The sequence below is a fragment of the Phycodurus eques genome, chromosome 3 (assembly GCF_024500275.1).
Source record: "Phycodurus eques isolate BA_2022a chromosome 3, UOR_Pequ_1.1, whole genome shotgun sequence".
NCBI classification, from domain to species: Eukaryota; Metazoa; Chordata; class Actinopteri; order Syngnathiformes; family Syngnathidae; genus Phycodurus; species Phycodurus eques.
In genome coordinates this window covers 33612988-33638442 of record NC_084527.1, presented here as the reverse complement: position 1 = coordinate 33638442, position 25455 = coordinate 33612988, and the positions used below count along the sequence as shown (strand labels likewise).

The window sequence follows — 25455 nt, the reverse complement described above, 5'->3', positions numbered from 1 at the left end:
CCACTGGCAGATGGCAAGCGAGACACTGACCTGGAGACGCTTGGAGGAGAGGAGTTCGGGGATGATGGTGTTGAACGCTGAGCTGAAGTCCACGAAGAGGATCCTCGTGTAGGTCCCCGCGCCGTCAAGGTGTTTGAGGATGAAGTGCAGTCCGGTATTGAAGGCGTCATCCGCAGACCCGTTCGCTCGGTAGGCAAACTGCAGGGGGTCCAGCAGGGGACCTGTGACGCTCTTGAGGTGGTCCAGCACGAGGCGTTCAAAGGACTCCATGACCACAGATGTCAAGGCGACAGGCCTGTAGTCATTTCAGACCCCAGTTTGCAGTTTTCTTGGGGACTGGGATGATGGTGGAGCGTTTAAAACATGATGGTACTTCACACAGTTCCAGAGATGTATTGAAGATCTGTGTGAACACTGGAGCGAGCTGGAGAGGCAGAATGGTCTGGGCCGACCGCTTTGTTGCTCTTTTGTAGTTTGAAGATGCGTCTCAAACTCCTGTTCGTGGCTGGTCAATGCAGGAGGGGAAGTCAGAGGTGTAATGGGGTCGGTGGTGAGGCTGGGTGGGTGTGGAGTGTGAAAGTGTCCTTTTCAAATCTGCAATCGAAGGTGTTCAAGTCGTTGGCTAGTCTTTTATTGTCCTCAGCTTGGGGGTATCGTCGCTTGTAATTGGTCAGCGATTGTAATGCATGCCAGACTGATTTAGAGTCGAGCGGTAAATTGTACATACAGTAAGCACAGATCATTTTACACTTGAGACTGTGAGTCCCAGGATGCACATGTCATGGAAACAATGAGTCTCAAACCAGGAAAAATGAGACCCTGGAATTTATCATCATGAAATACAGATACAGTAATCCTGGGCTCAGGGTTCTTGCTTTGCGGTCCTGCTATATTGCAGATTTTTATCACAGGCATTTTTTATACTGTTTGTACAATATCTTTGTCTTATCCATTGTTCTTGTTCTCTCTCAGTATAATATGTGTTTATGCCTGTCATGATAGCAAATTTCTTAGGCCATCAATGCCTTAAAAGGCAAAGGGTTCCATAATTGCAAACTGACGGGAAAGAAGAGATGTTTTTTTTTCCCCCCCAACTGAAGAAATTGGGTGGGATGGTTGAGTTTGAGGTGGCACGGTGACCGACTTGTTAGCACATCTGCCTCACAGTTCTGAGGACTGGGGGTCAAATCCCGGCCCCGCCTGTGTGGAGTTTGCATGTTCTCCCCGTGCCTGCGTGGGTTTTCTCCGCGTACTCCGGTTTCCTCCCACATCCCCAAAAACATGTGTGGTAGTTTGAATGAAGACTCTAAATTGCCCGTAGGTGTGAATGTAAGTGCGAATGGTTGTTTGTTTGTATGTGCCCTGCGATTGGCTCGCAACCAGTTCAGGGTGTACCCGGCCTCTTGCCCAAAGATAGATGGGATAGGCTCCAGCATGCCTGTGACCCTAATGAGGAAAAGCGGTACAGAAAATGGATGGATGGATGGGTTGTGTTTGAAATTGATTTTGTCACTTTGAGGTTTTAAGTTATGTTGACTTTGTTGCAACTTCATACAAATTCGATATACCAGCTCGTTGGTGTTAGCGGGATGGCCGCGTCCAACTGGCTAGAATCCAGAATGTTCTCACATTGTCGTGGTGGCGCTTTGGAACTAATTCCATTAATTCCATGACCTGTGCAGCTACCGGTTCGTCTTCAGGAAACTTAACTTTGTGTACCCGAGCGCCCGCACACACACACACACACACACACACACACACGCACGCACACATCCACAGAGATGCACACGGCCAATCACACTGAGGGTGCCCGCTCTTCACGATCTCTGATTGGTTTAGGGACCACGATGAAACCCAATTTTTCTTCCTCAAATGACTGGGCACCTGTACGCACCTGTTGTTGTTTTTTTTGTGTTTTTTTTGCTGCACCAATCAGAAATTTGTATGTATATGCGACCAAATTAATCGCACTCCAGAGTCCTGTCTTGTCCCCCCCCCCAAAAAAAAATCATACGCCGGATTTCCAGCACCATGCCAGGGTACTTAGCCACGCTTCTGAAGATGCAGATTGATCGTACTTTATGCGTCCCTGTTAAATTTTGTGCTTCTGAGAAGCGAGACGCACATCAAACGAGTATTCAGAGCCTTGTTTCAATACAGTCAAACCTGTTTACAAATGACCTGGTTTGCAAACAATTCGGTTCACACACTATTTTTGGTTTGCCACCAGTGGTAGTATGAATGCATGAAAAGGCTCAGGTGTCTTTTTCTCACACCAAATAAACTTCTTTGGTTGCATGCGTCACACACTGCAGGTATCTTTGTTTTTTGCTCAGAATTAGCCCTCGGTACAAGCAAAAAACTGCCAGCAATAGTGTTATTAAGCAATGTTATGTTATGTTAGGGCACATATAGACAAACAACCATTCGCACTCACATTCACACTGACGGTGTCACGGTTTATACCAAACGGTATTGGACGGGACCCAAAAGAAGGCTAAATGGAGGAAGCAGCAGGAAGAAGATTATTAGGATGAAGCGCAAGTTCAGGAATTCCAAGGCGTGATGGTGGGCCATAGGAACAGGGAGTGTGCGGGAGACTGGAGTATGAGCAGGTGAATGAACTTGGCAATGCGGCTGGAGCGAGCTTCGTGGCAGGAGACACAGGAGGGCACTGGACGAGGAGGAATACCAGGGAGTAAGTTCAAGCACGACTATCAGAGAATCTATTCTTACGATCGAGAGCAGTGCTTCGGCCGGTGTAGCGCGTTGGAGCAAGAATACTCTGGCGCTGGAACACAGGAACAGGCAGGCTTAAGGACAGGCTGTGATGAGTGCTGATTGGGACCAGGTGCGGAGACAAGGAGATAATAAGTGGTGGAGCGAGAGAGAGGGGGAAAAAAGAGGCACAAGGCGCCACCCACGCCTCGCAGAGGAGTTGCGGGAAACGGATCATGACATACGGACAATTTAGAGTCCTCGATTAATCTACCATGCATGTTTTTGGGATGTGGGAGGAGGCCGGAAAACCCACGCAGCCACAGGGGAGAACATGCGAACTCCATACAGGCGAGGCCGGATTTGAACCTGGGTCCTCAGAAATTTGAGGCAGATGTGCTAACCAGTCGTCCACCATGCTGCCCAGATTGATATTATTGATCTCAATTTGAGCCTCGTTGATATTCTGACGGTATCCAAATAATATGAATGTAGTTTTATTTACATTTAAAGATAATTTGTTAATGTCAAACCATCGTTTCAAGATGGTCAGTTCCTCTTGAACTGTGTGCAGAAGCTCAGTTAGATCTTTTCCAGAGCTAAGCAGAGCAGTGTCATGAGCAAAAAGTACACATTTTAGGGACATTGATGCCTCACTTATATCATGTATGTACAAAATAAATAATATTGGTCCAAGGATTGATCTCTGAGGAACTCCATCAGTTATTTGCGTTGAATCTGTTTTGACTTCATTTAACTGCACATACTATTTTCTATTTGCAATGTCATAAGATAATCTATAATAATAATAATAATAATAATTATGTGCCCTGCGATTGGCTGGCGACCAGTTCAGGTAGCTGGGATAGGCTCCAGCAGCCCGCGACCCTAGTGAGGATAAGCGGTAAAGAAAATGTATAAAACCAAATTTGTATCAAGTAATCCTCCCTCCATCGCTGGGGTTACCTTCCGGATCACCCCCACAGTAAATTAAATCTGCGAAATAGAAACACCCCATTTAAATGCACCCTGGGCATGTTTTTATAGTATTTATGGCACTTATTTTTTTTCTACAGTCTCTAAAGACATTTAAAACAATACAAACACAGCAAGAGCAATCGATAACACAAAAATTGTGTACAAACAGTCTATAAGATTGAGTAAGAACTGTACTAACACTAAACTCTGCGATACAGCAGGACCGCAAAGCATGAATCGTGATATACTTTAGCAGAGGATTACTGTAGCGCTTTTCTCAACATCCAAAGAAACTTAAAGACCCTGTCAAGTGAATTCTGAGTTTGCTTCTAAATGCATTAGACATACTAGATAATTGCTTAAAACGTGCAAAGACCGAGAACTATGTAGTACTTATCTGTAGAGATAGAGCGTTAAACTGTTTTCTACCATTTCAGTTTTCCTGATGTTTGGGGGCATGGCTAAAACAACGCCCAGTGACGTACTTGGACATCCAGCATGAGTCACCCATCCACCCATGATATAAGAACTCAGTGGCTTTGTTCCATCTGTGGCTATCCGGCACAATTGCGAGTTACTTTAGTTGAAATTGTTTGGCCTATTTTACCACTACGGCGTGCATCTTCCCAAGATGCGACAATTTACAGAAAATCTCTCTGTCGTCATTTCATTTCGCAAGTGTTTTGTATTTTGTGTATATTTAATTGAATACGCAACAAAGACAAGCTATTTAATGTTCAAACTGATGAACTTGATTGTTTTTAACAAATAATCATTAACTTAGAATTTTGTGGCTGCAACACGTTCCAAAAAAGCTGGGACAGGGTCACGTTTAGCACTACATCACCTTTTCTTTGAACAACATTCAAGAAACGTTTGGGAACTGAGGACACGAATTGTTGAAGCTTTGTAGGTGGAATTCTTTCCCATTCTTGCTCAATGTACAGCTTCAGCAGTTCAACAGTCCGGGGTCTCTGTTGTCGTATTTTATACTTCTTAATGCACCAGACATTTTCAATGGGAGACCGGTATGGACTAAAGGCAGGCCAGTCCAGTACCCGCACTCTTTCACTACGAAACCAGAGAAGCCGGCGGCGTTTCTGGGTGTTGTTGATGAATGGCTTTTGCTTTGCATCGTAGGGTTTCAAGTTGCACTTCCGGATGTAGCGCCGAACTGTATTTACTGACATTGGTTTTCTGAAGTGTTCCTGAGCCCACGTGGTGATCTCCTTTACACATTGATGTCGGTTTTTGATGCAGTGCCGCCTGAGGGATCGAAGGTCACGGGCATTCAATGTTGGTTTTCGGCCTTGCCGCTTCCATGCAGTGACTTCTCCAGATTCTCTGAACCTTTTGATGATATTATGGACCGGAGATGATGAAATCCCTGAATTCCTTGCAATTGTACGTTGAGGAACATTGTCTTGAAACTGTTGGACTATTTTCTCACGCACTTGTTCACACAGAGGTGAACCTCGCCCCATCTTTGCTTGTGAATGACTGAGCAATTCAGGGAAGCAATCATGGCACCCACCTGTTCCCAATGAGCCTGTTCACCTGTGCGATGTTCCAAACAGGTGTTTGATGAGCATTCCTCCACTTTCTCAGCCTTTTTTGCCACCTGTCCCAGCCTTGTTGGAACATGTTGCAGCCACAAAATTCAAAGTGAATGATTATTTGCTAAAAAATAATAAAGTTGATCAGTTTGAACGTTAAATATCATGTCTTTGTAGTGTATTCTATTAAATATAGGTTGAACATGATTTGCAAATCATTGTATTCTGTTTTTCTTTATGTTTAACGCCACGTCCCAACTTCATTGGAATTGGGGTTGTAGAACTGGCAGGAAGTATGTGCTCAAATGTCTGTTGTGTCAGCCACGGGCTGAATAACATGTGCCGCCGTGTTTACTGTCAGTAGCACCAGACAGATAAATGTTATTATAACCCCACCAAATAATAGACTCCCCACACATTATCAATGTCTCTGACTTTGTATTTTCTTGCAGTGGTGATCATGTGTATGGAAGCCAGCAAAATTCGAGAAATTATGCTCGCTGCACACAGGCATCAATTGACCAGTGGAACTCACATGTTCTTCAATATTGAACTCTTCAATGCATCCTCTTATGGTAATATAACAACTATAACATCTTGTCTGAGTGATTCACGCAGTTCATTTTCGAGACCAGTGTTTGTGTGATGAATTAAATTTCCAATTTATGTTGATCTGAATTTAGATTGTTTTGTGCATGTCATTAAACTGCATTTCAGGCAATGGCTCTTGGAGGAGAGGAGACAAATTTGACAATGAAGCAAGGCAAGCCTATGCATATTTGAACACTGTGACACTGCTTCGAACAGTCAAACCGGAATTTGAAAACTTCTCAATGGAAATTAAAGCGGCCAGTGAAAGTATGGGACTGCACAACTGCAAAGACTGTGGAAGTGTACGTATATCTACAAGAGAATACATATTTTTCATGTACAAACCCCAAATCGAATGAAGTCGGGACATTGTGTAAAATGTAAATAAAAACAGAATACAGTGATTTGCAAATCCTTTTTTAAACTTATATTAAATTGAATACGCTACAAAGACAAGATTTTTTAATGTTCAAATTGATAAGCGTGTTTTTTTTTTTTTTTTTTGCAAATATTCACAAATTCTGAATTTGATGCTTGGGACCACATTCCAAAAAAAGACATATTTATCACCACATTACATCCCCTTTCGTTTTAATAACACTCAATAAGCGTTTGGGAACTGAGGACACCAATTGTTGAAGCTTATAGCTGGAATTATTTCCCATTCTTGCTTGATGGACGACTTCAGTTGCTCAACAGTCTGGGGTCTCCGTTGTCCAATTTTGTTCTTCATAATGCGCCTGCACACATTTTCAATGGGAGACAGGTCTGGACTGCAGGCAGGCCAGTCTAGTATCTCGTTCTGTTTTACTATGAATCCACGCTGCTGTAACGTGCAGAATGTGGCCTGTCATTGACTTGCTGAAATAATTAGGACTTGGCTTGGATGGTATCATATTCATCAATCCATCCATTTTCTACACCGCATATCCTCGCTGGGGTCGCGGGTATGATGTCCTAGCCGTTCCGGCTATCTCCGGGCGAGAGGCGGGGTACACCCCGAACCGGTCGCCAGCCAATCGCAGGGCACTCACATTCATACCTATGGGCAATTTAGACTCTTCAATTAATCTACCGTGTGTGTTTTGGGGATGTGGGAGGAAACCGGAAACAAAACCCGCACAGGCACGGGGAGAATATGCATATATTGCTCCTCAACCTGTATGTACCTGGACACTGACACACTCCCATACCATCATAGATGCTGGCTTTTGAACTTTGCGCTGAGAGCAATGCAGACTGTCCTTTCCTCTTTCACAGATCACGGGCATTCAATGTTGTATTCAAGCCTTGCTGCTTTTCTCCAGATTCTCGGAATATTTTGATTATATTGTGGACCGGAGATGAGAAAATGCCTGAATTCCTTGCAATTGTACGTTGAGCAACGCTGTTCTTAAACCGTTTTCTAGGATGGTCTTTTGATACGCAGTCATGTCCCAGCTTTTTTTGGAACAAAATAAGGGAATATTTGCAACAACAACAAAATTAAATCAATAACATTTAAAAAAAAAAAAAAAAAGCAACAACAAACAAAGAAACCAAAATAAACTAATGTTCGTCAATTTGAATATTAAATAGCTCGTCCTTGTCGTGTATTCAACTGAATATAGGTTGAAAAGGTTTTGCAAGTCATTGTATTCTATTTTTATTTGTTTTACACAGCGTGCAGTTCATACTGTATCTGCTTTCATCCACACTTGGAAGAGACCTAAATTCCATGCATTTCTTTACTTTATGTGGCCACGATGTATGTCTGCATTTGGCCACATCGCGGAATCTGTGATTTTGATATTGAAATAGCCACTTGGATCAATAGAGTGTACATTTTGCCTTTGTGTTACAATACTACAATACTTAAACTTAAGGTTACGGGCGTGCTGGAGCCTATCCCAGCTGACTCTGGACGAGAGGCGGGGTACACCCTGAACTGGTCGCCACCCAATCGCACAGCACATATAAACAAACGATGAGCAATTTCATCGTCAATTAAGCTGTTTTTCTTTGGGATGTGGGAGGAAACCGGAGTACCCGGCGAAACCCCACGGAGGCCGGATTTGAATCCGGGTCCTCAGAACTGTGAGGCAGACGTGCTAACCGGTCGTACGCCGTCCCGCCGACAAAGTAATCTGAAAAGAAATAGGATTATCTTGGGCGAAACAATGAAGAAGATTACGTTCCTATGCAACACCCATAGAAACTGAAATCTGATCCCCCCCCTCAAAAAAAACAAAACAATTAAGCCACACACGACTGGAGGCTGCTCAGCCAAGACACATGCTACGAAATGAATACGAGAGACTGTTAGAAATAAGTCAATTGTTGTGCCCTGTGATTCGCTGTCGACCAGACTAGGGAGCAAAGTAAGCTCGGGTAGGCTCACACACCCCTGACAGCCAGAAATAAAAAAAAAATGTAAAAAAATGGCAGACAATAAATGTATGTGGCCAGTGCTGTGTTTCATTTCAACTTGTCAGCGAGAAACTAGAACCGGTACTAGTTCTAGTTAGCACTTGTCCAACAAGCATTTTGGGCCAGCCTGCTTGAGAGTCTTTAGAGCCTTGTTGAAGTCGCTTTTTATTCTCATAAAATGGACTGAATCTTAAGTTTCGAAATACTGTATATTAGGGACTTGGGCACTGGCAGAAAGAAGTGCAGTTGCTCCCTGGAAACTTGACAGGGTTTCCTATTGCTCAGTTGGGGAAAAAAGGAGGATGCATATTGATGTCATCTCTGCAATAACATTTATACAACTTCCTATACTTAAATGGGATAGTCTTGTCCTCGTGGGCCCCACTGACAACCCAAACAATAAATTAGAAATCCCGATTCTAAATCTTTCTCTCTCATTTTAATTTTTGCCTGGATTTTCCATTTTAGGTCAACGTGTTCGTTGAGGGATTCCATGACGCCTTGCTGCTTTATGCCATTGCTTTGAAGGAAGCTATGAAAAGTGGATACAGTAAGAAAAATGGATCAGAAATCACATCACAAATGTGGAACAGAACATTTGAAGGTAAAATGCACTTTCATTGACAACATTTCATTACATTACATTTCTACATTGTCTGGGCACCTAATAGATGTGAAATATAAATGTGTTGTAGTACCAGTGGAAAAAATGTACATCTTGATTTAAATGCAACTGGTATGCATTTAGCATGCAAATGAACTCTTAATATGCATTGTGTGTATGCACGATATTGCGCATTCAATAATATTTGTTGTACAAACGTTTGTTCATGTGGAAAATGTACACATTATTGCACAGTAGCGGAAACCGGAGTACCCGGAGAAAACCCACGCAAACGCCACACAGGCAGAGGCTGGGATTTGAACCCCAGGCCCCTTTCTGTTAATAATAATAATACATTACACTTACGGGTACATAGCGCTTTTCTTGGCACTCAAAGACGCTTTACAATTTCATGCATTATTCAATCACTCCTCAGTCAAACCTACCTGTGTAGCCACAGCTTCCCTGGGGCAGTCTGACTGAAGTGTGGATGCCGTTCCGCACCTACGGCCCCTCCGACCACCACGAGGCAATGAGGGTTAAGTGTCTTGCCCAGGGCCACGACGACGACATGCACTTTGGGCGGGGTTACGAACCGTCGACCCTCCGGTTGCAGGGCGTGTACTCTTACCCTCTGAGTCACGCCGCCCACAAGTTCCAACATGACTGTGCACCAATGCACAAAGCAAGGTCCATGAAAACCATGAGACTTTGGTGTGGATAAAGTTGACTGGCCTGGCCATAGTCCTGACGTCAACTGAATAAAACATCATTTGGATCAATTACAGTGCAGTGAAAACCCAAACGTGCTGGTAAGGAGTAGCTAGGAAAATGAGTAAACTCTGGAGACATTTATTGACAATACAAAGGCAGTGTAAATTCTGCAGGAGAAAAAAAGATCTCCTATCGGGCTGGCTGCACAACCTGCTTTAGGCACCCATCTGTGCAATGAGAAGAATAAAAGACAAGCATTTGAACCTGGTATTAATGAAGGTTCCAGTGTGTCTAATGCAACTATTGCACATTGTAGCAATGTCAGTCCCTTCCTGAGACAAACTTCTCCAAAACAGGAGACGACAAACAATTTACGACAGAAGAAACTAGGTCAGCTCCTCAACTTGTCTTCTCATTGCCAATCTTAACTATAGATAAGTTATCTGAATGCAGATGTTTTTTTTTTGTTTGACATATTTTTATTTTGTTGTGTTGTGATGATGTGCTGTTTCACTTTGAATTTGTTTAACAGAACAAAAAATAAAAGCTTAAAATATTGATTAGTTCAACACTAAATAGTTATGTTTGTTTTTGTATTAGCATGAAGAAATAAAGCCATATTTTTATAATAAATATAATGGAAAATATTGTGCATGTTTTTACATTATTATGCATAATTGTACATTCTTTTTGCGTAATAAATTAAGTAACATAAAATCCGAAGAGCCGTTCTGGAGCTGAAAGAGCCGGCTCTTTATAGTGAGCCGATCCAAAAGAGTTGGTTCTCTACAAAGAGCCAGAATTCCCATCACGACTCTTTGGTCTGGAGTTCGCAAGTGCCGTGCAAGGTGCATCCCTCTGATTGGTCAGATTTTGAGCGCCGTCATTGCAGCGATCATTGTTTTCGCTGCCTCCTCATGTTAATTTCGGGCTCTTGTGCCGTGTGCAGAGCACACTTCACAGGAGCACATATTTGCATCCATTGTTGGGTATACCAATTGCGTCACCTCGAGCAAAATGTGGCCCCTCATGGAGGATGAGGCCCCGTGCACAGTGAGTGGTCTGCGTTTCGGGAGCGGCGGCCATGCCAGTCTTAATTTACTTAAGTGTAAAAAATTATAATAATGTTTCTGAATGGATTATTGAAATGTGAAATGCTACCTTCTGTTAAAACAGGCAAAACTAGCAGATTTATTATTTTTTTCCATTTTCATGTGAATGTCTTGTTTTTCTTTTATGGAATGAAATATTGTTAACAAATAAAAAAAAAAAAACATTACAAACAATAGTCCTTTAGCAATGCTAAATTGATTAAAAACAAACAAACCATCAACCAAATATGTAATTTTGAGACTTACCATTGTGTAGATCGCAAAAGTAGACCACTCTGTGGTGCAAAAGATTACAAACAAATACAAATAATAGAAATATTTAATATACCAATGTAGTTTTGACCTTAAAAGGTCCTCATCCTGGCTGTAACCGATTCATTCCTGGTTTACGGATGTGTGCATTAGCTGTTCTGTTTTTTTTCCTCTTGGCACTTTTTTTTTTTTTTTTTTTTTGTCCCGTTCAGCAGCAGAAAGGAGGATCTGTATCCCTTTTATGCCGGAGCAGTTTTACTGTGCCACAGTGGAGTGGGAAGCATGCAGGAAAGAGGTAGTGTAGAACTGAAGTGTGAAAGAGGCAGCTGTAGAACTGAAGTGTGTGAGTGGGCCCCACGCTAAGCGAATAAGTCCCAGGGGTGTGTATCTGCGGACACGTGCAAGTGAATTGACACCGTCTCGCATGCACAATAACCTTCAGAAATGTCCTGTAATTGCTGCGCCTCCATCGCGGGGGCTGAGGACCCCACCCCACCAACCCAAGAGACGGGGTCTGGGGTGTGACTAGTGAAAAGATATTTACGCTGAATGGTGTGAGAGTGTGCTAAGTGAGTGATTAAGAGGCATGGCTCCTGCAGGCCGAGCCCATCCGGCGGGACTACCACAGGGAGAGCGGACCACCACACCCGCCTCCCCCCACCCTATTCCAGCCAGCACCCACTACCTTCCCCAGAGTGCGGGAGGTGGAGGTGCCCCTAGACCAGGGAGCGATCACCTACCCACCCCCCACTCCCAACGAAAGAGGGGGAGGCGGCTGGAGGAGTGACAGGGGGCCCTACCACAAACCACCAGCAGCCAGAATGAGGAACCAAAGCGGACGACAGTTGGCACCACCTCAGCACTCGCGGAAGATGAGCGAATTCACCACCAGTGCACGCCTGGAGGCCCGCCCAGTCGTCCGTTCCCTAACTCCCCACCCCCACCCCCCCTTCAAAGACCGGGAAGGAGTAAAGAAAATCCCGCCCCCGCAGACGCCGGCACCACAAGCACAGGGTCAAGAAGAGAAGATCCCAATCCATGCATGTGTAAAGTGTTAGAAAAAGAAAAAGTAAATAAAGACAAAAGAACAAAGGAAAGAAAACAACAATAACAAAGTATACAGAAAGCAAAACTTTACATTTACAATCTTGTTATTGTCAGATGGCACTCTACCCAAGCAAAGGAATCAAAGCTTTAGGTTCAGCATGTTGAAGAAGGGTGACCAGCTACCTGTGTATGTCATTGATTTTTCCGTTCTATAGATATTTTGTCTAATGCAATAAATTCACTGAGGGGATTTATCGAGTGATTAATATTGATGGATTGTTTATTTTTTCAGTTTAGTCAAATTGTTTTCTTAACGGTAGCTAACACAAGGAGTATTGGTTGTGACTCTCTTGACACTTTTTAATTTACCTGCTAATTTGCTGTTCAGGTTGCTCCGTGTTGCAACGCGGTTGCCGCCAGAGTTATGTTAAAAGTGCACTGTACACCGAAGCACTTATTCTGATGTTTCATACTCAACATTTCACGTTAGCTTCGCGATTAGCATGTTATCTCTTCTTGGACGTCGTGTCGTATGCTTAGCTACATCTCGTCCACCTTTAGTGATAACGGTACGTGTTACAAGTGTAACATGTTCGGCGGCATTGAGGAGAGGATTAGTTGCTTAGATGAGAGGATCTGCACCGCCGCGCCAGTAAGCGCTCGTACAGTGGGTACGGAAAGTATTCAGACCCCCTTAAACTTTTCACTCTTTGTTATGTTGTAGCCATTTGCTCAAATCATTTAAGTTCATTTTTTTCCTCATTAATGTACACAGAGCACCCCATATTGACAGGAAAAAAAGAGAGATTTAATAAAAAAGAAAACGAAATATCACACAGCCAGAAGTATTCAGACCCTTTGCTGTGACACTCATATATTTAACTCGGGTACTGTCCATTTCTTCTGATCATCCTTGAAATGCTTCTACACCTTCATTGGAGTCCAGCTGTGTTTGATTATACTGATTGGACTTGATTAGGAAAGCCACACCCCCTGTCTACATAAGACCTTACAGCTCACGTGCATGTCAGAGCAAATGAGAATCATGAGGTCAAAGGAACTGCCTGAAGAACTCAGAAACAGATTTGTGGCAAGGCACAGATCTGGCCAAGATTAAAAAAGAAATTCTGCTGCACTTAAGGTTCCTAAGAGCAGAGTGGCCTCCATAATCCTTAAATGGAAGACGTTTGGGATGATCAGAACCCTTCCAAGAGCTTTCCGTCCGGCCAAACTGAGCAATCGGGGGAGAAGAGCCTTGGTGAGAGAGGTCAAGAAGAACCCAAAGATCACTGTGGCTGAGCTCCAGAGATGCAGTCAGGAGATGGGAGAAAGTTCTAGAAAGTCAACCATCACTGCAGCCCTCCACCAGTCGGGGCTTTATGGCAGAGTGGTCCGACGGAAGTCTCTCCTCAGTGCAAGACACGTGAAAGCCCGCATGGAGTTTGCTTAAAAAAAATAAATTTAAAAAAAACCTGAAGGACTCCAAGATGGTGAGAAATAAGATTCTCTGGTCTGATGAGACCAAGATAGAACTTTTTGGCCTTAATTTTAAGCGGCATGTGTGGAGAAAACCAGGCACTGCTCATCACCTGTCCAATACAGTCCCAACAGTGAAGCATGGTGGTGGCAGCATCATGCTGTGGGGGTGTTTTGCAGCTGCAGGGACAGGACGACTGGTTGCAATCGAAGGAAAGATTAACGCGGCCAAGTACAGGGATATCCTGGACGAAAACCTTCTCCAGAGTGCTCAGGACCTCAGACTGGGCCGAAGGTTCACCTTCCAACAAGACAATGACTCAAAGCACACAGCTATATTAACAAAGGAGTGGCTTCAGAAAAAACTCCGTAACTGTTCTTGAATGGGCCATCCAACCTGACAGAACTGGAGAGGATCTTCAAGGAGGAATGGCAGAGGATCCCCAAATCCAGGTGTGATAAACCTATTGGATCATTCCCAAAAAGACTCATGGCTGTATTAGCGCAAAAGGGGGCTTCTACTAAATACTGAGCAAAGGGTCTGAATACTTATGGCTGTGTGATATTTCAGTTTTTCTTTTTTAATAAAACTGCAAAAATTTCAACAAGTCTGTTTTTTTCTGTCAATATGGGGTGCTGTGTGCACATTAATGGAGGGGGGGGGGTAATAAATTAAATGATTTTAGCACATGGCTGCAATATAACAAAGAGTGAAAAATTTAAGGGGGTCTGAATACTTTCCGTACCCACTGTAGCTGGTGTGGACTCTTAACAAGTTATCTGAGCGGCTCGCTGCGAAGCACTGTGAGCAGCTCGGTGTAGACTGCTTCACATGACCTGTCCACCAGCAGCAGGCCGTTTCTGATTGGCAAGCGGGATACTATAGTTGACAAATGGTAGCGCTGTAAATAAAGAAAAGGAAAAAAATGCAGCTTTGGCGATCACATGATCGTGTTGTCTGAAATCACGATTTCGATGTAAAAATGATAAATTGTTCAGCCCTACCTGGCACTGATACTGCTCCCCAAGCAGACAACAACAAAGTACAGTAGATGGTAAATGTGGTGCTCCAACATCACCGATCACCACATCCGACAGGCTGCTCCCCAAACGCACAAACTGGGGCCTGTTTGATAGGTAGTCAGTGATCCAGTAGATGCTGGATGATGAGACACCCGTCTGAAGCAGCTTCCCACCCAGCAGAAAAGGTTTTATGGTATTGAAGGCAATAGAGAACTCAAAGAACCTAACTCTCACAGTACCTCCGCTATGATCCAGGTGTGAGTGAGCACGATGCATCAGTTAGGTGGCAGCATGCAGAGGGTCTAGGGCATGTTTCAGCTTTTCATAGATGGGCGAGAACCAGTCTCTCCATTATGTTCATGACGTTACGTCAGCACAACAGGTTGTAGTCATTGAAGCCAGATGAGGCGGCTTTCTTTGCCACTATTCAAGAGGTTTTCCATAGCAACGGCAACTTTCATCAGACTTAGGTGAAAGATCCGTTGTAGGATGCCAGACAGCAATTGTGAAGGTTGCCGTGGAGACTGAGTGGAGGGTCATGGTAATTTGGGGGGGTTCACAGAGATAGCAGGGAGTCCACAGCTCGGTGTTGAGAATATAAATTAACAAAACTGGTGCTACAATTGTTTACATTAGCAATTAGTCTCAGATTACATGGTGATATCGATCTTTACAGTGAAAATTTTAATTATAGTTCAGGTGTGCAAAGTTAGAATTTCATAAAATTGTTGATAATGGCGATTTAGCTGTTGCTTACATCATAAAAGAGCCTGATTTTGAAAATCTGAATTTCTTGGCCTCCTATCTTGACCTCAATGATCATTAGTTTACCATCCCACAATGACATTGCACTTTCATTTAAGACAAATTATCCCAGGACGTTTACAAACCATATTATATAATTCTTGTGAGAAAAGCTACCAAACTCCCAGAGGAATGTACCGGAAAAGAGTTGGAGATAAGCACCAGTATATCTTATAGGGATGTCCCGATCCAACCTTTTCACTTCCGATCTGATACCGATATTGCAGCCTTGAATTTGGGCCGATACCGATATCGGTACCAGCCGATATCAGAAATAATCCATCCATCCATTCATCCATCCATTGATCGACCCGTAAATAGAGAGAGCGCTTCGCCTTTCGGCTTAGCTCCTTCTTCACCACAACGGACCGATAAAAAGTCCGCATCACTGCAGACACTGCACCGGTCCGCCTGTCAATCTCCCGTTCCATTCTTCCCTCACTTGTTAACAAGACCCCAAGATACTTGAACTCCTCCACTTGGGCAGGATCTCATCCCCGACCCGGAGAGGGCACACCACTCTTTTCCGACTGAGGACCATGGTCTCAGATTTGGAGGTGCTGATTTTCATCCCATCCCTTCACACTCGGCTGCGAACCGCTCCAGTGAGAGTTGAAGGTCACGGCTTGATGAAGCCATCAGAACCACATCACCTGCAAAAAGCAGAGACGGAATGCTGAGGCCACCAAACTGGACCCCCTCAACACCTCCGCTGCGCCGAGAAATTTTGCCCATAAAGCAAAGCAAATGTATTTGTATAGTGCATTTCACCCAGCCTCTCGCCCGAAGATAGCTGGGGTAGGCTCCATCCAGCACTCCCACGACTCTAGTGAGGAGAAGCTGTGCAGAAAATGGATGGATGGAAGTACCGCAAGTTCAATGCTAATTTGCGTTAGCTCGTCAATGGTGTTTTTCATTCATCATGTGTTAGCTTTGAGCTAGCGATTTTGTGATTTATTTGAACATTGAATAGGTGTAATTATTTTGTTATGCGAGTTTAGTTTTACAATGAACTTAAACCGGAGTGTCACTAAACGACTTTAAGCAAGCAACATTCAGTCTTACTCCTTGCTACTATGGGTACGTTCGTAAATTCACTCCAAGCGCGCTCGCTACACTCCGGAATGTTCGGAAATTCAGACCGTTGTTGGAGTCTGCCGTTCGGCGATTCAGAGCGCCACACTTTGGGAGTGCTGGAGCGCACTCCCACTGCTCTGAGTGAGGAGGCAGAGCGGCTGGAGTTTACAAGCAGGACGAGATGTTTACAGGCAAAACCGACACATTCAGTATGCCGGACGCACTGACGTTGCCCTGCCAGTGGCCAACAAGCTCGTTGGTAAATTCATAGAAAATGCAGCGCACCCTGCCACTCTGAACGCTGCACACTTAGAGCGCACTGAGAGCGTCAGATAGAATTTCCGAACGTACCGTATATTAGCACCTTAGCAACCTATTGTTGGATCTGCAAGCCGTCCGGGCGCTGCTGGATAAAAGTGCTAGAGCAGAGAATGGAATGGACTGCTTTTTTAAGAGTGGTAAAATCTGAGATTTTAGATCCAGTCGGGTCCAATCCGATACTCGTTGTTTTACTGACATAGGACCAATTTCCAATCTCAAAGATCGGATCGGGACACCCCTAACAGCTAAATGTGTGTAGTCTTCAACCTCAAATGTAGATTGTTTTTATTGTGGTGCACAGGAATCGCTGGCCAGGTATCCATGGATGTCAATGGTGACAGAAATGGAGATTTCTCTTTGATGGCAATGACCAATGTTAATACAGGAACATATGAGGTAAGACACAAAATCAAATAAAAACAACATTTTGCAGGTTTGAAATCAGTATGTGTGCCTGTAAAATTTCTATCACGTAATTTCAGGTCGTGGCCAATTACTTTGGTGTGAATGGAAGCTTTCAACTGCTGTCAGCCTTCAACTGTGACCATTTCACTCTGCAAGGACTCCAGATAACACAAACAGAGATATCAGACACATCATGTAAAGAAACACTACCTCACTGGCTGCCATATTTTTGTGAACTTGTATGTATGTAACATGGTGTGGCCAATTACTGTTCTTCTAACCAGGTGGAATAGGAGTGTCAGCTTTGACTGGAGTCATAGTGGGAGCTGTTCTTGGAACCGCAATGCTTGCAGCATTCTATTTTTTCAGGTAATTCCAGGTTAACCTGTCGTGACGCCTCAGCAGACAATACGGCCAAAAGTGCTGGGGCCCTTACAAAAATTGTAAATAGTTAGTCAAAATAGAAAATAACTAAAAGTAGTTTCCACTCTTCTTTAAAATATTTTAAACAAGGCATTTATCATGAAATAGCAAGTAAAGCAGTACAAATAATCACCAAAAGTAGTAAAACTGACATTTGTTGATAACCGGCTACAACACAGCTTTAAAAGCACAACTCGAACATTATCTTTATTCGCAAGGTGAAAAGAAGACACTAGCATGCTAAACCGAAAAAGTAAATCAATGGTCTAATCTGTCATATATTATATATAATATGCCATCTGCAGTTAAGTCCACACAATGATTTTCGAGCATGGTGGGAACAATAACACCTCCCTTCGTCCTGTTTTTCTGCCAAAGCTATTGCTTCATTTTGTTGTGCTAACTGTGCACATACCGCATCAATGAGAAGATGCAGAGTGGTTTCTTCTCCGAAAAACTAAATTCGGTTTTCACGAAAATGACAATTCGGAAATGTAATACTAACCGTTTGAAATGTTCTCACACTTTATTGATCAATCGTAAACGGTTTCATCCTGACAAATACATGACGACGTCAACACCAGCAGTCTACCATAAGAGCGTGAGATGCAACTCGACACTGATAATCCCTTCGTATATGGGGGCGGGGACATAGAATGTCACCACTGACTCGCCCCCGACTGTATGAAGCTTTTATAAAACGACTTTTTAGGAGGTATGAATATTTTAAATTTCCATACATACATTTTCAGGTCCATCTGGAAATCTGGACAACTTCAACTGACTCAGCATACCATACAAGCTACAACTTTTCAGAATGAGGGGTGCAGGTGTCTCCCTGTCTTGTAAATGTATACCTACAAAAACATACAAGTTGTGGCAGCGCATGAAAAAAAATCCTAAAAGGGTTCCACCAAACCATCCTTTTTTTTAACTGAAGCTGTTGACTGATATTTTACAATATTCTCTGTTTCTATCTGTTCTGTGTTTCTATCTTACTTTTTGTTGTATTTGAGGATAGACTTTCTTCCAGTTTCATTATTGGTCAAATATCTTCACACGCCGATAGCATTCATCCGGACGTACACACTGACATTAGTGTGAAAAAGCGTCGTGTGTCGTACACATAAGTGACGCGATGATGGCATGTGCGCCGGTCTGGCTTATCTTGCGTTCGATAGCATAGCATTGTCATAGACGAGGCATTGTAGGTCGGCTCCAAAACTTAAAGCATTTCTAAAGCACTCGTTTCTCTCGTTTGGGCTCACAAGTCACGTATTCGGGACATGGTTGCAAGACAGGAGGAACAAAAAAAGTGTGGTCTTCAGTTGTGCCCACCGGGGGCCTCTCCACCTACAGCAGCTGAAATAAGTATTTAACACAAATCTCACGAAAGATACTTCCAAAGGTGCTATTGACCTGAAAATTTCACCAGATGTTGGGAACAGCCCAGGTAATCCATACATACAAAGAACGTAGACCAAATAATCTCAGAAATTAAGTTGTGTGTAAAAACGTGAAATGACACAGGGAAAAAGTATTGAACACATGAAAAAAAGGAGGTGAAAAAAGCATTGAAAGCCAAGACAACATGTAAAATCTATCAATAATCAAACAGCCCCTTGTCAGTGCAAATGAATATCAGCTGTTAGCTATCAGTCCTAATTGGTGACCTACAAAAAGGTCTTATTGCCAAGGTGTGAGTCAAGATACATCTCATGATGGGTAGGAGGAAAGAGCTGTCTCAAGACCATCGCAAACTAATTGTTCTAAAACATGCGATGGCATTGGTTACAGGTGCATATCTAAGCTTCGGAACATTCCAGTGAGCACGGTTGGGGCCATAATGTGCAAGTGGAAAGCCAGTCAGACCACCATAAATGTGCCTCCATCAGGTGCTCCTTGCAAGATTTATAATAGAGGAGTGCAAAGAATAATCACAAGAGCCAAGGAGCACCCGTGGAGAGCTTCAAAAGGACTTGGAATTAGCAGGTACTGTTGTCACAAGGAAAACTGTGAGTAATGCACTCCGCTGCCATGGCCTGTATGCATGCTCACCACGCAAGACCCTATTGCTGAAGAAAAAGCATGTCAAAGCTTGTTTAAAGTTTGCTGAACAACATTTGGACAAACCAGTTAAATACTGGGAGAATATTGTCTGGTCAGATATGAGCAAAAATTAACTCTTTGGATGGCATAATGCACACCACTTTTGGAGGAGAAATGGCACTGCACATCACTCTAAAAACACCACACCAACAGTGAAGTTCGCAGGTGGGAACATGATGGTGTGGGGCTGCTTTTCAGCAAATGGTACTGGTAAACTTCACATTATTGAAGGAAGGAACAGTGGGTAAATGTACCGAGACATTCTTGAACAAAAATCTGCTGCCATCTTCGAGGATGATGAAAATGAAACGAGGGTGGACATTTCAGCAGGATAATGATCCAAAACATCCTGCCAAGGAAACTCTCAATTGGTTTCAAAGAAAGAAAATAAAGCTGCTAGAATGGCCCAGCCAATCACCTGACTTGAATCCATCGAAAATCTATAGAAAGAACTGAAACTCAAGGTCCATAAAAGAAGCCCACGGAACCTTCAAGATTTGAAGACTGCTTGTGTGGCGTAATGGGCCAAAATCACACCAGAGCAATGCATGCGACTAGTTTCTCCATACAGGAGGTGTCTTGAAGCTGTCATTGCAAACAAAGGCTTAAATAAATACCAGTTGGCGTGTTCAATACTTTCCCCCTGTGTCATTTCACATTACTACACACAACTTAATTTCTGGTCTTATTTGTTCTACTTTCTTTGTATGTATAGATTACTTGGGTTGTTCCCAACATATGGTAAAATCTCAATAGCGCCTGCGGAAATATATTTCATGAGAAAACCGGTGACGTGTTAAATACAGTACTTATTCAGCCACATTTGTTGACAATTGAATTTTAGCAACAGATAAACAAAGCAAGGCTCCTCTAATACGATCGACTCTTTTGCAGAAAACATTACAGGATTACCATTGAGCGTCGAGCACACAGTGAAGAGTGTACCACCAGGAAGCACCGCCAGTTACGAGAGGACTCCATCAGATCAAACTTGTCAGCTGCTTAGTCTGCAACGGCAGCAAAACTGTCGCCACAAACTTACATCCCTGTGGCTGGAGATTATCATCACTGTCAGTGGGGAAATGCTTTTCGAAATGAAATGATTTTTTTGTTTTGTTTTGGGGTGGTGTTGTTTTTAACTGTTAAATGTTTCACTTTAAAACATATTATAACTCAGGACAACTGTAACTGTCTCAAAGCACCACTTGGATATTTCTCTTCACAGGTAAAGATTTGTATGGGTGTCCATTTTATTCTGGAGGATTTTTATAAAGATTTTGTTTTTGTCAATTATACTGTACACTGTATAAAAATGGTCGTTGTGGCTGTAAATAATGAATTACATTAAGATATCAAATGTATCTGCTGTTTATTTAGGGACGTTGTGGCATAAAACTTTTTTTTTTTAAAAAAAACATATTTGTTAGCTAATAGGCACAATACATATGTACGTTTATACAGTATATGTATAGTGTCAACATTATTGAAAGGGAACATATATTTGAAATTCCATATTTGAATTGCTAGCATACAGAATGCCTGCTCAAGTTTCTCTTTTTAAAAGCAGTCCATTTCCCAAAATGCATCGGTGAGCAAATCGTACATACAGTTCCGAAAATTGTGACGCCCCAATTCTGCTCATTAACATTGCCAGTACACCGCCCCCCCCTGCGCTGAGTTTCCCTGCCCATGACTTGGCAGCCACCCATTACCTGCACTGCTTGCAGGTGTGCTGGAGCAAAGCTGTCAAACCCAAGGCCCGGGGGCCAAATCCGGCCCGCCAAGTCATTTCATGTGGCCCGCGAAAGCAAATCATCTGTGTCCACTTCCATGATTCTTGCTCAAATTCTCATGAAATAACAACAGTAAATGGTATCGTTGAGGCATTGCGAGCATTTTCTGTTTACAGTAGCTTGAACAATAGTTGAACAAACTTTTATCCTTGACTTCTGATTTCAAAACTAGGTATCCATCAATTTGTTGTGTGGATGTAATAATATTATCAGGTGACTAAACATTTTTATGGTTTCACAGTCAACGGCCCTCTGAGGGAAACCGTGACAAAAATTAGTTGGACACAACTGTGCTAGAGACAATCCCAGCTGACTTGGGGCGAGAGGCGTTGTACATCCCCTGAACTGCTCGCCAGCCAATCGCAGGGCAGATATACTGTAAACCAGGGGTCACCAACGCGGTGCCCGTGGGACCCTGTGAATCACCCGTGAGCCTGTTCTAAAAATAGTTCACCAGTGCGATGCTTCTTATTTTTGTGTGTGTCGCTATTCTTTATAAAAAAATAAAAAAAAATAAAAAAAAAAATTAAAAACACTTAGCATTTTTGTTGCTATTCTTTTTAAATTTGCTAAATATTTAAAAAAATAAAAATAAATCAAAGGTCATATTGTAGCGCATGACCGTTCCCGGAGAGAATGACATTGAGATAACCCCCTCCAAAAAAACATGTCAGACAAAACACATAACTTTCAGAGTGAATGGGACAACAATTTATTTTTACCACTGTAAATGAATGAATTCATAGAGAGAAAAGGTGCAGATGGTGCTTAAAGACCACGCTTAATCAGACTTCTGACAAAGTTGTGGAAAAGTAGTCATAAACAGACTTGGGCAAAAGTTTGAGAACAGGTTTTGTGACCTTTGTCAGCTTGAACCTTGCGCTTTGTTCATTTGCAACCCTTTAATGAACGTGGACACAACATACTGTACATTACTGAGCAACTGCGTGCAACGTTCATCTTGGAGACTGAAACTGTAACATTGCAAAATGACCTGAACCTCCGAGCCTATCAGGCGGCACCAAACCTTTGGCATCGTGTGGACACACAAAGAAGAATTCATTCATTCACTCATTCATTTTCCATACCGCTTATCCTCACTAGGCGTGCTCTGAGCCAATCCCAGCTGACTCTGGGCAAGAGGCGGGGTACACCCTGAACTGGTCGCCAGCCAATCGCAGGGCACATAAAAAAACAAACAACCATTCGCGCACACATTCACACCTACGGGCAATTTAGAGTCTTCAATCAACCTACCACGCATGTTTTTTGGGATGTGGGAGGAAACCGCAGTGCCCGGAGAAAACCCACGCAGGCACGGGGAAAACATGCAAACTCCACACAGGCAAGGCTGGATTTGAACCCGGGTCCTCAGAACTGTGTGGCAGATGTCCTAGCCAGTTGCGAACCGTGTCGCTCACACGGAATACATTAAAAACTAATTGATTATACACTTTTATGTTGAGAAATCATTTGGTCAAACATTGTTTTGGAATACATTGTCATTAATAATTATACATAATTAATATGTGAGCAAGCGACAGCTGCCTGTGATTATACTCATGGCCAGCAGGTGGTTTCGTGTGGACATGAACCATTACTGTGATGCCTCATGAAGCTTCATCTCACCATCACGAAATTGTGGTGCTGATGGTTATTTCCATAATTCCATTCAAAAAGTTAAACTCCCATAGATTATAGATTCAGGGCCAGCAATTGAAACAATTTCAAGTATTTATGTGTTTATTTTTACATAATTGGGGCTTACAGCTCATAATCACGAATTCAAAAAATGTAATACTGTGAAGTAAGCACCATTTTACTTCTCAGTTTTTTTAAAAAAGAAGAAAGAAAGAAATGGGGGTCACATTAAATCAATCAAAATATGGTACTTTCAAAACGATATGGTAAATCTTCCACACTTGGTTGGGAATCCCTTTGCTTTAATCACTGTTACAACCCGACCCGACCCGTCAAAAATCCAAGCAGTGATCAACTGGCCCATTCCCTCCACCCGCGATGAGCTTCAATGCTTTCTCGGTTTCGAAAATGTCTTATCGACATTTCATCCGTGACTACAACAAGGTTGCCGTACCTCTCACCAGTCTCACCTCTACCAGCTCACCTTTCCAATGGACCCCCGCTGGATTGCAAGCATTCAAACGCCTCCAAGAACTGTTCGCCAGTGCTCCCAACCTGCGACTCCCAGAACCTTCCCTCCATTTCGTGGTGGAGGTTGACGCATCTGAAACAGGAGCGGGAGCTGTCCTCTCCCAGCGGCGCCCAAAAACTTCATCCTTGTGCCTTTTTCTCACATCGCCTGTCCACATCCGAGCGAAATTATGATGTTGAAAACCATGAGCTGCTAGCCATCGTTTGGGCCCTAGAGAAGTAGAGACATTGGTTGGAGGGGACCGTTACACCCTTTATAATATGGACTGGTCACAAGAACCTTATCTCCGTTCCGCCAAGCGGCTCGTCTCGGCTTTATTTCTTAGCCGATTTAATTTCTGCCTCTCCTCCCGCCCTAGTTCACAGAATGGCAAGCCTGATGCCCTCTCCTGGATGTATGCACCCCCCTCCAGCCCGACTGAACCAAAACCCATCTTTCCTTCCTCGTGCTTAGTTGCAGCAGCCACTTGGAAAATCGAACAGGTGGTTTAAGAGGCTCAGAAGACTCAGCTGGATCCCAAGACCTGACCTCCTAACCGACTGTTCGTACCCAATTCCGCACGCTCTGACGTCCATCAGTGGGCCCATAAATCCAAGCTCACCTGTCAACCCGGCATCACCCGCACCATCCATGTTATCCAGCAACACCTCTGAAGGCCCAGCCTAGTCAAAAACACCCAAGAGTTTGTCGTAGCCTGCTCAGTCTGTGTCCGAGGCAAGGCTTCACATTAACACCCAGCTGGTCTGCCCTTACCCATTCCGAGCCGCCCTTGGTCCCACATCTCCCTGGACTTTGTCACCGGCCTACCCCCATCTGAAGTTAACACTGTCATTCCCAACATTATTGACCGGTTCTCCAAGTGTGTTCACTATGTACCCCTTCCCAAATTGCCCTCTGCCTTTGAGACTGCTAACCTTCTTGTCCTCCATGTTTTCAGACTTCATGGTATCCCTGTTGAGATAGTATCGGACCGGTGTTCTCAGTTCTCAGACCAGGTCTGGAAAGAGTTCTGCAAGGCGGAGGGCGCAGCAGCCAGTTTGTCGTCTGGCTACCATCCCCAAACCAACGGACAGACAGAGCGAGCAAATAAAAACCTGGAATCTGCTCTTCGTTGCGTTGCTGCTCGCTATCCTGCCTCCTGGTGCGCCTTCCTCCTATGGGTGGAATATGCCCACAACTCCCTCACCAGCTCCGCCACAGTTATGACTCCATTTATGGCATGTTATGGTTTCCAACCTCCATTGTTCAAAGAATACAGTGGCGGTTCCCGTGGTGAGGGAGCATCTTCGTCGGGTCCAGTCTGTGTGGAAGGACGTCAGGGATGGTTTAACTCGGTCGATGGTGAAAAATAAGTGGCTGGCAGATCTTCATCGATCTCCTACTCCAGAATACAAGGTGGGTCAGATGGTTTAGCTCTCCTTCCATGACCTTCCACTCCCAACAGAATCCCGTAAGATCACTCCTCGCTACACTGGTCCATTCCCTATCACCAAACTCATTAATTCCACCTCGGTTCAGTTAAAACTCCCCCAATCCCTCAAAATCCATCCAACATTCCACGTGTCTCTGCTTAAACCGGTGTCCACCAGTACCAGTTTATTGTGGTAACCGGTGTCCACCACCCCACCTCTGTTATCCTTACCCTGTGCCAATCCAACTCACATCTTGACAGGTGAGGGTTTTATTTCCTTGTGTTCCTTTGGTACTTTGTTAATTGGATTTTGGGGACTTTTCTTATTTTAGTTATTTAGATTGTCCACATTTCTTGTTTGGCGTTTTTGTTTTTGAAAATAAATCCTTTCGTTGAGATTCATCCTGTCTTGCCTCAGTGCTTCCCTACATTGGGGTCCTCATTTTTTTTTTCACCATC

General features: G+C 43.5%; 1 protein-coding gene across 3 annotated transcripts in view; it reads left to right on the top strand.

The window, feature by feature from the left end:
• Window positions 1-21812, top strand: part of npr3 (natriuretic peptide receptor 3) — a 36191-nt gene extending 14379 nt beyond the window's left edge. The window contains exons 2-8 of one of the 3 annotated variants that reach the window (XM_061671086.1): window positions 5705-5827; window positions 5970-6145; window positions 8721-8856; window positions 16984-17078; window positions 17165-17282; window positions 17372-17456; window positions 20514-21812. In XM_061671086.1, coding sequence (XP_061527070.1) covers window positions 5705-5827; window positions 5970-6145; window positions 8721-8856; window positions 16984-17078; window positions 17165-17282; window positions 17372-17456; window positions 20514-20625 — 845 coding nt within the window. In that variant the 3' untranslated portion in view covers window positions 20626-21812. Of the gene's footprint in view, window positions 1-5704; window positions 5828-5969; window positions 6146-8720; window positions 8857-9292; window positions 9435-16983; window positions 17079-17164; window positions 17283-17371; window positions 17457-20513 lie in introns of those variants that run through there. The other 2 variants (XM_061671088.1, XM_061671087.1) reach the window with 2 other exon arrangements.
• The last annotated feature ends 3643 nt before the right edge of the window (window positions 21813-25455 follow it).